Source organism: Aphis gossypii, chromosome 3 (genome assembly GCF_020184175.1).
Source record: "Aphis gossypii isolate Hap1 chromosome 3, ASM2018417v2, whole genome shotgun sequence".
NCBI classification, from domain to species: domain Eukaryota; kingdom Metazoa; phylum Arthropoda; class Insecta; order Hemiptera; family Aphididae; genus Aphis; species Aphis gossypii.
Genome location: NC_065532.1, coordinates 30068389 through 30087594, shown reverse-complemented (window position 1 = coordinate 30087594; position 19206 = coordinate 30068389). Strand labels below are relative to the sequence as shown.

Here is a 19206-nt window from a genome sequence, read left to right as displayed (position 1 = left end):
TTTCAAATATTTATTTATACCAATACGAAGTACATTCTGTCCACAATTAACCAAAAGTTTTAAATTTATAATGTTTTGAATTCTTAATTATCAATTGTTCAAGCTTGCAGGAGAGTGAAACATAACTAAACATTATATGATATATATATAAAAACATAAAGGTAAATTACTAGATTATAAGATTAAAAATTATTATAATATTTTAGTTAGGAACAAAAAATAAAAAAACTTATAAAAAAAAACAGTGTCAATAATATTGAGTTGCTGTATAAAAAATAAATAATAATAATTAATTGAAATAATTTAAAAACCGGCTGGATAATTATACTTAAGACTTAACCTATGATTTTTAAATATTAATATTAATATTATATTAATAAATATGAATAATCTGTAAAATAATTAGTTCAATTCTATGTAAGTATTTGAAATTAAATATGGAAAAAAAGATTGGTATAAATAAAAAATTATATTTTTTAAACACGATAAACTTAATATATATTCTATATTATAAATATAAAATAACAGAAATATTTGAAACTTAATAAATATTAGTATGAAGAATCAAATTTTAATGTTTTACTTAAAGTTTTATATAACTCTTATTTTTAAAAAACAGAATTATATTATAGTATGTAAAAAAATGCAATAATAAATTTTAACTTGTAAAGCGTGCACATTATGGACTATTTATACGGCTATTTTAATAAAATATTCCTTCCCCGCTGTTAAATTAATCTACTTTATAATATACGAATAGTGTACAATGCACATACAGTTAAAATGTAATTAGAGAATTAACTATTTTTAAAAAATTACTTCCGAGTTCTGAAGTAAACATTTTTTCAACATTATTTACTGAATATTGGTAGTGTTTCAGTAGTGAATACTGACCCTTTATTTTAAAATTTAATTTAAGTGTATTTTGTGTTAATCTTATCTATTTCATTAGAAATAATATTTTACATTTACTTACGTTTTCAGTTATTTTTAGTTAAAACTTAAATTATTTTATTGTCATTTAAAATAAATATTTATAGTATGGAATACTTTAATTGTACGGTGAAAAATTTGAACTGGTAAAATAGTGGTTATATAGTGTAATTTTTTTGTTAATAATTGACATTTATTAACCTTGTATAATGTGTAATTTATAATATGACCAAATTGTTCTGTTATACTAAAATGTATACATTTATAATGAGTACTTTGTTTTTTAAGATTTTTTTTGAGGTAAAAATGTATTAATGTTTTGAATGGGACAACCTGTAAAAAACACGCATGGTGTTTTTCAAGTCCATGACTTCTACTAAAAATGACCGTAAACACGTCTTATGAATTAACAATGTTTTAAAATTAAAGTGGCACTGTGTAGCAATCGATTAAATCGAAAAACATGTTTACTTGTAACAGAGGAATTCGTGCAATGAACACATCTTCTCACTCAGCATTGCGTGTTTTGTAGTGACTTCTATTACGTTGTTGGAGAAATATCCAATTCTCACATACGTGGCATGCCTACGTTTCACGATTTAGGTGCAGAGTACCTAAAATTGCGCAATAACAATATACCTATGTGCTAGAATTGTCATGGTAAACTTGTGTTATGTTATGTTATTTCGTAGAAATGTCTTAAATAAATAAAAGAATGCAACGCTATTAAAGTATATAAATATATTGTTCACGTATACGTTAAAATCTATTTGACAAGGATTTTTTTTATTTAGAAAGCGAATATTTACATATCAGTAAACAATAATATTGTTCAAAAGTTGATTTTAAATATTAAGTTTTATTGTTATACTAATTTTTCAGGAGTTTTTTTTTTTTTTTTTTTAAACAATCTATATTGAAAAAAAAATAAAAAAACTGAAAAAATATATTTATAACCATTTCAAATCAAGGTCTTTATGAATATTGAATAACATAATACTATTTCGCATAATATTTCTTTTACCACTTCAATATCTTAAAGTTCACTTCGCATCAAAGTTTTTCTATCCAGATTTGATTATTTTTCGATAATAACGGAAAATATTTGATTATTAATAAATCGGTTATACATAACAATATATAGGTATTTGTTTTTCCAACGTTCATATTAATATACCTATTTTATTGTTTTAGATTTTCTATTTCAATATAGCAAAATTAGAACCTCTACTGGCGTCTAATGCGTATCAATAAACACATTTTAAAATAATTTATTATGTATTTTAAATTCTAAATAATAATACATCACTGGTTAAGAACTATAAGAAACGATACCAAAGCGTAGGAAAATCCTTAAAATACTCGTGATCGTAGTTTTCGTCAGCACCTACTTTTTTCGTTCAAATTGAGATTAAAAATAAAAGCTGGAATAAATGAATACACGGTGCAGAAAGCTTTATATTAAACGGAAGTAAAAGCGCGTGGTATTGATTAAACTCGGCGCGGAGTGAACTTAAAACCTCCAGCCGTAAATTGTTTTTTTTTTAATGTTACATATAAAAAAAACGAATAATTTACCTAGGATTTATTCATTCTCTGTATTATTTTAATATTATAATATACTCATTAAAGTATTGAGATTTTTTGAATCGTGATGCGTGTATCTACTACCGATTTATGTAAAAAAAAAATGTAAACTGATACTTCACATTCCATAAAAATCCACAATTATAATGTAAAAAATAATTATTATTCATTCTATGCAATTAAAATACGGCATTTATTAGGCATACAGTATTTTACTGCGAAAATATCAAACATGTATTTAAAAATATGCTTTTATGCGTCAATATTTCTGAAATGTACGATTAAAACATATTATAAAAGATGCACAAAACTATACATCAAAAAATTGTTTATTTTTAACATTTTGTTTCAGAAAATTTTTCAATTATTTTATAGGCTATATGCATTTAATCATTAAAAAAAAAAAAAAAAAAACATAAAATTTTAAATCCCACATTATTGCAATTCTGCATTATTATAATATTGTAGTTATTTATTCCGCATATCTAACGATGTAACACTATAATGCAATAACAATATTATTCTCCATTAAAATTAAAAAATCTTGATTAAAACTTGTGTTTTGATTAATTTTATACGATAAGTATTTGAATTAAATACCAGTATGTATATCATTATTATATTGGCATAAACATACAAATATAAAACACGTGTGTAACTAATGGCCCTGGCTCAAGATCAATAAAAAAAAAAAAAATGATTTACAAACAAGTAAATTAGGTACTACCTACCTTTCGTAGCACCAATTAATTTATCTTATGATTTTTTTTAATAAATCATCCAAGTATATTATGAAAAAAAGACAAGGAATATAAAAAACTGAGTAGAAGACTCATAGAGTTGAAAGAAGTTTATAATACCACAGAACGTGGAATTGCTCTTATACAAAGTTATAATTCTATATTAAAAAAACACGATGATCAGAAGCGATATCTTCTTCAAGTATTCGAAAATCATCAGCATAGATTTCCTAATACAAACAAATCAACAATAGTTTGTAACTTACTTGAATATATTTATAAATTACTACAGCATCCGAGTGACATCAAAATATGCATTATTTAATTTAATTTTTTTTACGAATATAATAACTCATTAAGCTACCTTAAAAAATAATTTTTAATTTCTCAGATTTGCACAAATATAAAAAACACGTCGTATGTAAAAATATTATAGGTTGTCGCATTGATTACAATGTTATTAAAATTGAATTTTTAGTGGTACCCTAGTAGATTATAGTTGAAAATCGAATCGTTTTTTCTACTATAAAAAGTGTCGTTAACACACGTAATAAAATAAATAAATTAAAATTAAAAACATTTAAACATGTTTTATAAAAAAATTACTTAAAAATATAATATTTAGTTTGACGTTTATTGTTGATCGTTTTAGATGTCTTGACAATGACGCCAATGGCGGCAATATGAGACCGTTACCGCCGGGTCAAGATGGAGTCGACTACTGTAAAATTCGCAGAGACCGAAACCACCACCACCATCACCACCATCATCACCACAGCAATCACCACAGCGTTGGAGGTGGCAGCAGTGGCGGCACTCTTCGCCGGTCTTCAGCGTCATTGCTGGAACCACCGTCTCCCACCGAACGGTACCACGGCACCATCGAGGGCCATTACCGTTTACATGACCTGGCGCTCGACAGGTACGTCCCACCGCCGTCCCCCGAACGGTACTCATCGGGTGTATCGTCGGCCAGCCGGTCGTACCAACACCACCACTCCCAACAACAACACCATCACCATCAGCAGCAGCCGCCGGAAGATCGGTACTCTTCGTCATCGTCGTCGTCGTGTCATGGCACCGCCGTCGGGACAGGAAGTGGCGGCGGCGGCGGCGGCCGCAACCACTATCTTCCGGTGTCGCAGAGCACGTCTGAAAGCTTCATGTCACCGCCGTCACCGGTGGCCGAACGGTTCGACTATGCCGCGCGTCACCACGATAGTTACACCACCACCGCCAAACGAAACGAATCTGCTTATTCCAGGTAAGCCGTCCTCAACCACACCGACGATTTCGCTCGTTTTTTTTTTTTTTTGGGCGCTTTTGTGCGAATACTTTACGACCGATAGTAACCCGAATTGCAGCGATATTAAGTCATCTCGACGTAATAATACGATACGCGTGTCGGACTCGATAAATTAAAATAATTAATATCCTTATCTCAAATTCGAATGAAAATCGTTTGAATTACCTTTTTAAGCTGTATACATATATTACATACTATCTATAGATACGAATAAAAGTAAGCCATTTGATTAGATGCGTTGATCCTAAAAACAGTAATTTCTTCACCCGAAATACGTGTTTAAAACTCCATATAGTTTACCCTAAACTTCTATACCATACTGATAACGATTTTTTAAGACAAATAAAGTAACCATTTGAACTAAATCAATTGGTATTTTTTCATATCTAATATTTAGATAAATTATTGTGATGAGTATGATATTTTTATATTATATGCTCGTATATTATTTTGTCTAGATATAGCTTTTTAAAAATTATCTTTTCATAGTATTTGGCTCGAATTGTTTATACCTAGGTGTGTACAGAATTTACTACTCGATCCTCGAGACCCCTAAACTAAATACTAAGTATTAAATACTAAAAACACTAAAATACTTAATTGTTTATTCATATACGCCAATAAAATAAATAAAAACAAAATGTACAACGTGTATAAATTATACGATTTAATTTTTCATTTTATTTATACTAATTTATGAACAAATTTTTGAAAATTTCTATTCACGATTTCGGTAGTGAGGTACAATTCCGCAGTCCTCCTTTTCAGACCAGCAACCGTGTGAGTTTCACTGAGATGACTGAAAACATAATATAAATCATATTATCATATTCTATACCGTTATAAATAAATGATACAATATATTATATACTCGCGGTGAGTGGATAACCACGATGGTCTCCGTTGGTCATTTTTATCAATCGTAATTTGAGTTTTTACTATACCTACCGCATGTTGTATACAATTAAATATGGACTATGGTTCAACTTATAGATAACGTGTTACTGACATTTTTTTACCTGCGTATAGATACACGAAATACAACAAGAAACAATGCAATAGAATATGGAAATCTGGATTTAAATTTTAAAGTGCTGTACGTATTTAATTATCACTGTGTTTCATGTTAATTGTGTGTTTAACACAATATAACCATAGCACCAACATCAAATAATTGCAAATACTACTTCATCATTGTCATGTGATTAGATGGCTGTTAATGAGTAATGATAACTAATGAAATCGTTTTGCCTATATAAATAACATTATTTAATTTGGTGAATAACAAAGCAATTCTGAACACTGTCTATACGGTCTGTAACACAGTGGAACAGTGGTAATGAAATATAACACATTAATGCTGAGTTTTCATTATATAATTGCATCAGCTGTTTAGGTAGGATTTTATTTTTTCTTAGGAGAATGTTTTATAAATTTAAATACAATTTGTAGATGTTTTACACACTCTCCATTAATAAATTATCAGTCTTAATTATGTTATCAACGTGAAATATGTGTGTGTGTGTGTGTGTGTGTGTGTGAAGCACTTTGTAAATGTATTTTTTGAAAAAATACAGCCAAACGGGGAGGGAGGTTAAAACCAAAACGCCAATACACCTTCCTGGCTAGGCCACAGGATTCCATCATTTCATATATTTTTGTTCCGTATATCTATACAAAATATCGATGACACGTTACCTATAGGTTAAACAATATTAAATTCTGTATACTACGGTATATTATAACTTATTCAATGGAAACTCGACCTGGTTAGGTTAACCCAACTTCGACTTTTTAGGAACCTACTATTGTCTGCAAATTGCTTCGTGTGATTTGATTTTAAATATATTCAACCTACACGTTACGTGTTGAGTAATGAGTATATACAATTGACAAGATACAATATTGAATAAAATGTGACGAAACTTTCGATAACGGTCGCTGAAGTTCGTTTTCCGTCCGCACACTCACCTAACGATCCATGTCAATTTTTTTTTTTATAGAACGAGTTCATCGAGCATTTGAGTCATACAATAACTATCATCTCCAGTCCGACGAAATACTTTACCCATTTCTTAAAATTACATGCCATGCGTGATGCGTTTCGTATACATTTAGGTTTAGGTTAAATTTAGTCTCCTTGTAGGAATATCGACAGTTGTAAGTTATATACAAATATACTATAAAGTTTATTTAAAGTATATTTATTTACGGTATAATGTAGTATTTTTAAGCCTAAGGTACAAAAAATTCAAGTAAGACCTTGGTAAAATTGGCTTATAATACGAGTATATGATAAATATTAATAGTTTTATTATGCATTATATTGTCACTTTGCATTATTCGTATTTGTCATAAATCCTATTTATAAACCACGTATATGCTGTTAATTTATGTTTATATACTTATTTACAATATTATTTTATTATTTTGACTGTCTATAATATAATTGGATAATGTGTTAAGTTAACACAAAAGAGAAAAAAATAAAAGTGTCTTTTTTCCTAGGACATTTTAGTAAAGATAATGTTTCACTCAATAAATATAATATACTTTGATAAAATAACACTAATCAAAATATACAAATAGACCTTTTTTTTACATTTTTAATTATAAATAATTCAGTGTTTGCGTTAAGCTGTGTTTAAACAAGTGAAACAAAAATATTTGATAAAAATGATTAATTATTTACATAATAATAATAAAAAAATTCGTTATTAACAATATTCGCAAGTAGGTACCTACCGCTTTGTCATACACTAGAAGTCCAGTAGAGATCACTGTTATAGATGATTAAATTTGTATTAAATAATTTTATATGAATAACAATTCTGAACAGAGACGGTCTGCCAGCTTAGGATATTTTATACATCTTAAAATTTTTATTAACAATAAATAGCCAAATTATTTAGAAAAAATGATAATGTAAGCACTTTATGAACATTTCAAGTACCTATCTTAGGTAATTTGTTTTCAAGTTGCATCAAAAATGTAAAACTAGATTTGCGTAAAATTTTCCAGTTTTCCTTAGTTTCTTTTCTTGATTATTAAGTAAAAAAGTATTAAGAATTATTTTATTTTTGATCCCTCTAAAAACCAAATAGATTTTTTCTACTATCTCCATTGTTCAAAATTGAAGTATTTTTACTGTCAAAATAGGTGATGACAAAAACAAAAACACACATCATTGTAAAATCAATAGTACATTATGTCATTATATATAGGGGCGGAGTGGCTCCAAAATTCTTACCGGGCAAACCGATATTTTCAGGCCACTTTTTAATATTAGTCCTACGGTCTACGTACATTGACATAATAATTTTTTTTTGGGGGGGGGGGGAGATGCGTTATATAATTGTTTATGTCCAATCATTGTACACAAAACATTGATCAGTGATCAGTGATCACTCATCACATATTATGTCTTCTTATATTGTTTTCAGTTTCTCTATAAACTATTATAATATTAAAGGTTCTTAAATTATAATATGTTAATTTACGATGAACACATTTTTATATTTTTTTTAGTGAATTATGTTTTTGGTACCGATCTTTTGGCATTTTTTAACTACAAGATATTAGTTTTATTTGATTTTAGCTGTAAATAATAATCTAAGCAAATTAAATGGTATGAGGTTTAAGGTTTAGGAAATGTACGTTAGGAAATGTCTCGGTTGCCCTGTGCAAAGCCGTAGCCAGAAAAATATTTGGGGGGGGGTTTGAACCCTCTGAATTCTGTATAAATATATTAAATGACCAATATGGTCTTTTTCAATTGATCCAAATGATCAAATGATCTACTTCAATTTTTAAAATAAGTATGAAATGTCCTTTTGAAAAATATGTGCGCAAACGATTTATCAAATTTCAAGTCAAATATCCAAAATGGGCTCAAATGGTAGACAGCTCTCGAAAATATTATAATACTCTAGAGTTAATCCCTTGGACCTTAGAGGTAGGGTTAACAATACCTACGGCTACAGTCTGCCTCTTATATACTGAGTTTATAGGTTTTTTTACTGTGAAGTTGCAAGAAATCATGACATTAAGTAAAAACTTTCCTTTGTCTTATACACATGTTACATAGAATATAAAAAGAACTTCTTTCCGTATTATTTATTTTTATCGTTGTGATCACATTGTTTAAAATATTATAGCTCATTTTAAAAAATATAAAGAAAAAATTAATATCTGTGTTTAATTATGAGTAATTATGATTTTTAAGAAAAATATTATACTTTAATGTTTTAATTTATTCAGTTATTTATAATTATTTATTTGTAGCTTATTAAAAAGCTTCTGATAAAACACAGATAGTGTTTTTTTATAATTTTTATATAGTGTATAATACTTTAATTCAAAACAATGTAATCCTAATGAGTGGGTTATAAAGAGAGGTAATTATATTACAATATGTATGTAAGGCATATAAAAAAAATAAACTGATGTGCCCTCCTAACTCCTAAGAATAGATTAGATAAAAAGATACGTTTTTCTCCAATGGGGTTATTTAAAATTTCTATTTTATTGTTGGTATCGTAAAAATGAAAACAATAAAACTGTACAATAAAAGAACCTATTGATTCATACCTATATAAAAAATAGCAACTTCAATTAAAGTTAAATATCTAACGTAGTTCTATAAAAAATATTAGTTTCGCTTACTTTATCATTTATTTTTAAGATGATTATAGGAACAGTTTAAAATGATCACACAATATATTGTCGATCGATGAGGAAATACAAATGGTCAAAAGGGTTTTTGCTAGTTTTTCTGATACTATTTATATTAATGCACGTTATTGTAATACAGTGGAACATGTAATATAATATACGATTGATTTTCATTATAACTACAACGAATATTTAAAATGCTAGATTATTTCTAATGTAGGTTTTAAAATAGAGAGCAGAACACAAACCTTTTGGTTACCTAACGATTTACTATAAATGTACCATATCTACCTTTGTTTTTTATTATCATATAGTCATTACACGCCGTGTATTTAAACTCAATTTACATATTACTTAATATATTTTAAACAAATTCCAAATATATACTTAATATACGATTATATAAGTATAATATTACGAACGAAACACGAATTAGGTACTCGTCAACAGATATATATATTAAGTTCATAACTATGAATAGTTGAGATAAATACTTTTAAGTAATATAATTATCTAAATAATATTAAAATAGCCAAACACAGTTCCAACCACCTCTAACCTATGCTTTTTAAATACTTTAACTTTCAGTTAAAATATACCACTATTTAGCGATATAGAATAGGATAGTGGTTTTAGTAGATATAATAAGTTATTAAAATGTGTCATAATATATAATATAATATATTATATTTATACCAATATGCCCAATAATATACTATGTCCAAACTTAGGTACTTACCTAAAAAATGAATCCTTATGAAAAAAGCATCAGATTATTAATTATTTCCTTTTATAAATTACATAACACCACCATGTGATACCATCATGTGTAGTATAAAGTATTTATATGTATACGTATTAAATTCATTTAAAATTCATAGAAAATGTTTTTTAATGTGTGTTCAGTTGATAAAAGCTATACTTCTACATAAAAAAAAAATGTAATTATACGAGTATATTAATTTTTATTTTGTTTATACTGTTAAAGCTATAGCTTAAACAAGTAAGGCGTGCGGGTTTATTATTTTAATACTTCAAAACTAAAATGTATAATAATTGCAATAAAATGTAAATTCAAAAACTTTAATTTAAATATGTGTATAATAAATGTTTCTGTCCTGAGGGGGGTCAAACCCAAGACCCCTGAAAATACGCCTCTGAACATTTATACTTTACATGTATATCATGCAACTTTCAGCTAAACCACTACGTAGTGTAAGGTAGATATGTGTGTCTACTACCTTCACAATCTATGTGTATATATTATATTTAACTTGCAGCATAATTTAAGATAATATGGCATTGTATTGATTATATAAGTATCGTATATGGTGTACCTTCTCCAAACTTACCTTCATGTGTATATAATGTGTGTTAAATACACTTAAGCTCGTGTGTGTGTGTGTGTGTGTGTGTGTTTGTGGTACACTATGAAAAATGTTTGTTTTAAAATTTAACAAAAGCTTATAAATAAATACCTATATACACAACACACATGTATATTATATTTTTTTAGCCAGCAAAAAATACGAAAAATAATTTTTTCCTTATTTGGCCAAATTTCTCAAAGCTTTTACGAAATAAACACGCATTTATACATGTATATCATGCACGCAAATTATATGTACGAAGGCGGTGTATCTTACCAAAACCAACATTTATTTTCTATATTAACCGACTTTCCTCTAAAATTTAAATATTATAATATAATATTTATTCTTCTATTTGAATATAGCTATACGAGTATACATAGATATAATCCTTAAATTAAATTTATATCCGGATAGGGAATATTGGTTGAAGATTTAATTAACTTAAAAATACATATAACATGGGTCATCAGTCATCACAGTAAGATATAATCACAGTATTTCCGGAACTCTTAAAAAAGTTATCTTAAATGCACACTCGTTATTAATACAAAGTAAACCTTCTCTATAGCAAACATCATAGGATAATTAAAATATGATTGCTATTAAAGTAGGGTTATAACTTATAATAAACATGACTACGTACTCTCATTTAAATAGCATGTATTTTATTTTATATCTAATTGAATAAAAAATTTAATATAATCAATAAATACATACGAGTATGTATAATGTAGTGTACTAGTACTGCACTCGTAAATAATTGAAAAGACCTGCCAGAGTTTTTTTGAAATTAAATCGTTAGGACATTATCATATTGCACGTAGGTATGCTTAAATTTTGAGCGTTTTTCTTTTATTGTTTTATAATTTTACATTATATGTTTTAGCACGCTCTTGAGAAAAATTGAATCATACGAGTATATAATATACAACATACATGTACAAGTAATTTAGTACGATAATTGCATCCCATTTCATTTTTTACGTAGATAAAATTAAATTAAAAATTCAATGTTATACAATTATTCGTGTCCGCGATTATTATAAAAGGAATCCGTTTTTCTGCGAAAATTACATTTATTTTTCGTGTATATTATTCGATAAAAGACATACGTGCTAAAATGAGATAAGAATAAAAATTGTATCGTACGAAAGCGCCATCCTAGGTACCTGTATAAAAGAAAAAAAAGGTGGATTAAAAAAATCAACCAATTATTAGTATTAGGTATTATTATAGATATTATATTAATATCGATTATTGACAGTTTTAAATATTTTTACATAGTTACTTATATAAAATGTAAGAAATATTAATTTTGGGCAAACGATATGTCATTTTTGCACATTTAGCACTTATGTCTTATAGCCATAATATATTGATTCCGGAGAATAATAAAATTTAAAAAAAGATCATTTAAATATTTGTATTGTACTTCCGATAATTATTTTAATCATATTTTGTTTGATTCCTTTATTACAGTATAATAATGTAAGAAACGAGAATAGGTACAACTAAAAATTAGCACTTACAAAATTCTAAATTGGCAAAATACTATCTCAAAAACGATGGTCGTGGAAAAAATAGAAGCGAAAAACGGTTTATTTTTTTTAATTTCTCATTATTATGACATCGCTCTGCAAAGAAATGTGAAACGTTTTGTTTTATTCGGGATGTTTTGAGATTTACCAAATAAAAAAAAAAAACGCACAAATACTAAAACTTGCCACAGTTTAACAAATAGGTATAATAATCATCATTAATATACGACGACTTGTTGTAGATACCACATACCGGCTGAGAGATTTGTTCCGATCGTTTCTCCTGACGATGGTTACGACGGCCATTACGACCGGTGCGACGACGCGGCCTACAGCTCCCGGAAAGAGGCAGCGGCGCTGTACTCGAGGGCGTCCGCTATCGTGGACGCGATGCCTTCCTCGGCGGCCGCGCTGTCCAGAGCGTACGCGACAGCCACCCTGAGACCGTCGAACCGCTGCTGTACGGGCCCGCTGTACAGTGGCGGCAGCAGTGGCGGAGTGGGCGGCAGCAGTGGCGGCGGCGGCGGCGGGTGCGGCGGTTACCAGTACGGCACCGTCGGTCGATCGCGGTCGCCCAGGGACCTGTCGCCTTCCGGACTGGTCAGACAGCAAGCCGCCCACTTGTCTTCCACGGGGTCGCCGCCCAAAGGTCCGTCGAACAACAACAACAACAACAACGCGTGTCTGCAGGTCCAGTACGACGCGCACTCGGTCGCCAGCACGCTGCCCCGGTGCAGTAGCGCCAACGTCGTTTGCGCCGGACAAAACGGTTACGACGAACCGGCGGCCACCGGTTACAGTGGCAGTCACGCGGCCACGCGCCGCATATCGTCCTCGTGCATCAGAGAGAGCTCGGCGTTGGCGTGCTGTTCGACAGCCGCTTATTCTGGCCACGCCGCGCTGTCCGGCGTCAAGAGTGCGGCGGCCGCCACGTCGGCGGCTTCGTCCACCCCGTCGGCCGTCGCCGCATCAGTAGCGGCGGCGGCGGCGACGGCCACCTCCACGCCGTCGTCTTCCGCCCAAATTTGCGGTGGCAGCGGAAGTGGTAACAACAACAACAACGCACACTGTCCTCCGACTCAACCCAACAACGCCTCTTGGTAAGTAAACGATATTAAAATATTACGCACCAATATTATATAGGTTTCCATGACCGCGGTGCGTTCTCGAACACGGGGAAAGTAAATAAAGACGATCGACTTTAGTTAGTTTAGTTACGTCAACGTTAAGCTGTAATTCTTTTATTAAGTCAACATATTATGTAGTTGATAACAAACGATATATGTGTTTAACTTTAACGATTCTATAGTTTTAAATAAATATTTAATATTGGCACAAAACGACTAAAAAATATTGTTAAAAATGCATTCTATATTATTATGTATTTATGTCACTGTCTTTGTAGTACTTGGTTCTTATTGTCTATTTGTTTATATTTATATTTAAAATCAATTTGTTTTATCTGTAGGATGATTAAACAAAAAAAATTAATTAATTACTTTAAATTATACGGTTTATAAACATTATGTTTATCATACGTATGATTTTTTTTAAATAAATGAAAGAAGTCAATTTTTATAAACGAATTCTTTGACTAGTTAGGTCGTAAAGTTAATATAAAAATAATACTTACTTATTATGCCCATCTTTGTGGATTTTTATGGCTAGTAATTAGTATTTTTTGTTGTTGTAACTTGTAGAGATTCAAGTCGGTTATTTATCTTACCTATAGGTTATTTGATGGGAGATATAAAAAAGCTGTTGTTTTTAAAACAAAAATTGATAACTAACATATTAAAATCATATTGAAACATTTTGTTTTTATTTTATATAATTAACATACAAAGTTTAGAAAACTGTAATTAGCAGTTCAGAATCGTTTTATCGTTATTGTCCTTGTCATTGCCATCAAATTTACTCAATACAAATTAAATATATATAAACGTAGGTTTTATATCAATATTGAGAGTAAATAAGAAGAAACATTATGAATTTTTGAAGTTAAGTTCTTAATCTATTTTTTTTTTTTTAATATGTACCAAACTACCAACGTATCTGTACTAATACCTGACCGGTGACCTTAGGATGACCGGAGTAAATAAAGGGCATATAACTAAGCAGAAGACAGCATAATACAATTTATACAGAATTGTACATTTTACGATAATTCGTATGAGACAAAATTGTTCATAAATCTATTATTTTTTTATGTATTTATGTCTTAGAATTGAATTTTGTAATCAATTGATGTTAAATAACTGTGCAAAAATAGTTATATAAAAGTCAAATTTGGTATTTAATTCTATAGTTCTGTTGTCTGTCCACTTGCCTAAGACTTCGTGACCTATGTAATCCTTGTTTGACTAACTTAAATCGTATACACTTTTAGAGAACTGGGAAGTATCAACTTTGGTTTTATATTCACTCCAAAATGTACATTTTTTCTCTATAATTACAATATAAAATGTTTTAATATTTGTTTTGAGTATTTCGGCTTAAAAACTGTAGGTATTATTTATTATCATTTATTAATCCTACTTTGTGTATTTTTTTGTACAGCTTATACACACGAGAATATTATAATTCCTTTCAAACAATTCAAACTCTTAAAAACTTGGTTGGGGGAACTAGGAAAAGAGGAATAAACAAACTTCCGAACTTTTTTAATTTTTTATAAATAAATCGTCGTTGTTGATTTTACAACATGATTGATATTCACAATACTTAGTCTCTAACTATTTGCTATTGGCGATGTATAGTATAATGAAACCGTCTGGTCCAAAAAATATTTTTCATAATTCAATTCAAAGTCGACTAAACGTCTAAAATGTCATGTAGATAGGTAGATTATTTTTTTTTACAAGCGTATATTTTGTAGCTTACTTTATTATACATCTTTTTTCTATAGATAAATATAATGCATGATATTATTATGTATTTTACATTCAATAATAATAATAGTCTACAGAGTTTTATCGTTTCAAAAAATTTAAATATTTTTTTAATTTTTATTTTTATTCTAGAACTCTTTTTCCATGCGACTATACGTGTAACAATATACGTCACGCAAGCCCAGCAAACCTATGATTTTATTTATGGTCATGTCATAATATTATAATATAGCGTCTATGAATTATGATTACGACCACGAAACAAAATATTTAATTAAAATCATTACGCGTTATTTCGAGGGATTACGAGTATCAAAACAGTATAACGAACGCGAATTTTTGTAAACATCACTATCTACACATCTATGTTATATTACGTAAAATAGTACATAATATAGGTAGTAATGTTTATTTTCTACTTACCCGACTATTAAGAGCAAATCGTTCGATACATCAACTTACTGCGCTAACAATGACGAAGACGTTATCTATCGTAAGTCGTACAAGAGGCACTTAGGTCTTCGAAACATTACCTTTTATGCTTTATTAGCAAACGAGTTAGTTGTTTTATAACGTTATATCCACTGTTATAGACTACATCACGGTTTTATATACTGTTTGGTATTGATATTATATAGCTGAAATTCGATACGGACATATATTCACTCGTAATTGTATATCCACATCCACTCTTTCAAACTCATATACATGACATAAACTGAACAGACGAATTTAGACTTGCACAGCAGTAATTATATTTGTCAAAGTTCAAAAAAAAATAAAACTTTATGGAATATTAAATATCAAGTGTTTATTTTTCTCTAAGCGTTATAATAATATAACATAATATTAGGTTCATCAAGACTTTATAGTGACCTTTAAGTATGATTTTTATTGTAATAGAAAACTCTTAACTGTTTATATAATACCAAGTATAGATACTTCTTTTAACCACTTAAAAAAATATTTTTACTAGGACCTAAATTATGTTACTGAACACAGGCGTGTATCTATAGTTATTATTATTTCTAATATACGAGTAGAAACTTTATACCATTTATTATTATAAAATTTTTTTTGGTATTGTATCATTTATATTATATTATATTCGCTTATATTAGACTGTTTGTTCTCTGTTGTTTATTGTGAGATATTTTCAGGAATTTCATAAAACATTTTGTTTTATATATTTTTTTTTAATTAAAAAATCATATAATTTAATTGTAACCTATTTACAATTTAAGTTTTAACGTTTAACATAACTTTTCGTAATTTTCGTCCAAACATAAAAAAAAAAACACTGTACTTTCTGTGTAGATAGAAAAATCTTATTGTGAAAAGAGTTTTTTTAGAAACTTGTTAGTAAACCAAACTTACAAATGTATGGATTTTGGAGGTAAAACTACGTAATATAATACAATTAGTATGATTTGTATTTAAAGTTAAATAATGTGTTGAAAAAATAAAACACTGGGTATAGTTACATGTATTAATGTATTATGTATGTTTATACATATACTACACGTACTATAGTTGTTTGTACTATAATAATACTATCTAATACTGGGGTTTATTTTAAAAATTGTAGAGTAGAGCTTTTAAATCATTTTTTTATTAAAATTTTTATGCCAGAAATGTTATGAATACCATAACATACATAGATCAATTAACCATGTCTCCTGTGGTTATCTTTTAGTATGCATATTCATAATTCGCATAATAATTATATTTAACTTAAATAAAAGTATTAAAAATAACTTTTTATCAGAGTTATCCATCATGAATAAAATAATAATAATAAATAACGTACAACTTATATAAATTATTTCTGTAATAAATTGATTTGTTTGTTTTTTATTTCATAAAAGGTATAATTCATTCACGTATAATTTGACCATTTCAACCAGTAAAATTGGGTATGTTAATTTGTGAAATTGGAGAGTTAAACTTTTAACTTATACCAAAATAAAATAAAATGCACATACCTACCTATATAGTATAGGTTAATTTATAAAATGTTATATAAGCTAATATAATATGTAGTCATGTAGGTCAACACAGGATTTATTTCGTTCGTAGTATTTCCATCGTAATATATATGGTTATTGGTTACATAATATCACGTATATATGATATACCTACATGGTTTATTTGTCATGTTAATATTTAAAAATATATATATTATGTTCAATAGTCAGACAAATATACGTTTGAATGCGTATCAACGACACGTTCATATTATAACTGCAATAGTTTTTGCATTTCTACCATGATTGTTAAAATTAAATTTACAGAGTAGATATATAATTTGTTTTTATATATAAGTTTATATTATATATATTTATGTGTGTATGTGCAAAATATCCTGACAGATGTATTGTAAATTATCAGTTGTCATCGGAATAAGACAATATTATTTCTAACAACAACAATAATATAATATAATTTTCTATTACTTTTACAGTTTATTTACGCATTTCGTTTATACATATATAACTTATGTAATATATTATGTAGGTATATTATTATATACTAAACGTATGACATATACACACATATAGTATTTGTTTTAGTAGATATTGACGATTTTGGAAATCCTGAAGTATATTGATAATGTGCTTATATACACCGACCTACTTATATCGGTTAGGTATATTAGATATTTCGAAAATAATTTATCGGTATGAAAACCGCGTACTATTATACTCGGTGCATCTTCAAGTAGGTATAGGGCACTTATTATTGCTGGTTTTACATTGATTCACAATAGAAATACCCACAACATACATATATACATATATAATAGTACAATACATTATACCTATATTCTTGAATAATCGTTGCTTTTTGTTTTCAATTCATCAATGCTACTTAACTCGATGTAGATACTCATAATCTGTATTAATATTATATTGTTATTATGGGTTTCTATATATTATTATTTTCACTATTAATGATTTGCTTGATTGCATGTAGAGTTAGGTATTATAAATACCTGCAAATAGAATAATTAATATAATTATTATTAGGGGTCTTATTATAATTCTCATAATATTCCACTTTATATCGAGGTACACATATACATATACATTATCATTAAATTATGTTTTTAAGTATTTTTTTCTTAATCGACTTTTTATAGACGATTCATTTAAATTATTTCTCTTTATAAATCATTAAAATATCATTTAATATTAAAATATTTAATTGTTGTATTATTTTTATTATTGTTGTATTATTGCTGTATTATAGCCAAATCAGTTTTTACAGTAAAGTGTAGTGCTACCTATACTGTCAGCATGGACATTTATATTTATTTTATGTCAATTGCCACCAATTTCTTATTACGGTTACAATTTACTTACCATTTGATTGTTTATTTTTTTTTATTTAGATAAGTACCTACAAAAATTAGGTGGATCACTAAGAGTATATCTTAAATTTGTTAACAATGACTAATACGACCATATATATGTTCAAAAATCAATCCAAGCTGTATAGCATGGTTTGTTAGTATTCTAATTTCTAATATCGATCCGGCTTAAAAAAGTTCGAACTATAAAGAGACTAGAGACTATAAATTATTGAAAACTTCTAAAAAAAAACTCTTCTAACAAAAAAAAGGATAGTTGTATATAATCAATATATTTACCTCCAAATATTAAAGGGATGTATGATCAAAAAAAAACAAATCTCAACCGGCTATTTCATTATCTTCGTCGGTCGTACCTACTATAAACTCGGCTGTTGTATGATTAGTAGTTTGTTCTAAAAGGAATGATATAATTTTTTTCTTTGCCGAAATCCGTATGATTTTAATATACAGCGACCAACCAGCTAGCGCTGCCGCACGTATAAAAGCAGCCCACCCCTCACATCCCCACCATTTTGGACATTTTTTAAATGCTTCAACTGTATAGTACAGTCACAGTCGCACTTTATAATACAATAGGTGTTACATTTCCATTCTTATATAATGTATACTTACTGTATTTTTAAAAACATTGAAATAACAACAATAGTAGTCGACGAGTAGGTAGGTACCTACCTATATATATTTTTAAATTGTTAGTAAACAATACAATGCATAGTTACACAGCTTTTTTTGTAAAAAAAAACTTTCATCTAACGATTTTTAAATGGGTAATACACCCATAGTTATTA

The 19206-nt window shown here is 28.5% G+C and overlaps 1 protein-coding gene across 2 annotated transcripts in view; it reads left to right on the top strand.

Annotated features, from left to right (window-relative positions):
- Nucleotides 1-19206, top strand: part of LOC114120107 (inactive rhomboid protein 1) — a 64947-nt gene that overhangs the window by 29878 nt on the left and 15863 nt on the right. For both annotated transcript variants that reach the window (XM_050202669.1, XM_050202668.1), the window contains exons 3-4: nucleotides 3913-4524; nucleotides 12394-13251. In XM_050202669.1, coding sequence (XP_050058626.1) covers nucleotides 3944-4524; nucleotides 12394-13251 — 1439 coding nt within the window. In that variant the 5' untranslated portion in view covers nucleotides 3913-3943. The remainder of the gene's footprint in view (nucleotides 1-3912; nucleotides 4525-12393; nucleotides 13252-19206) is intronic.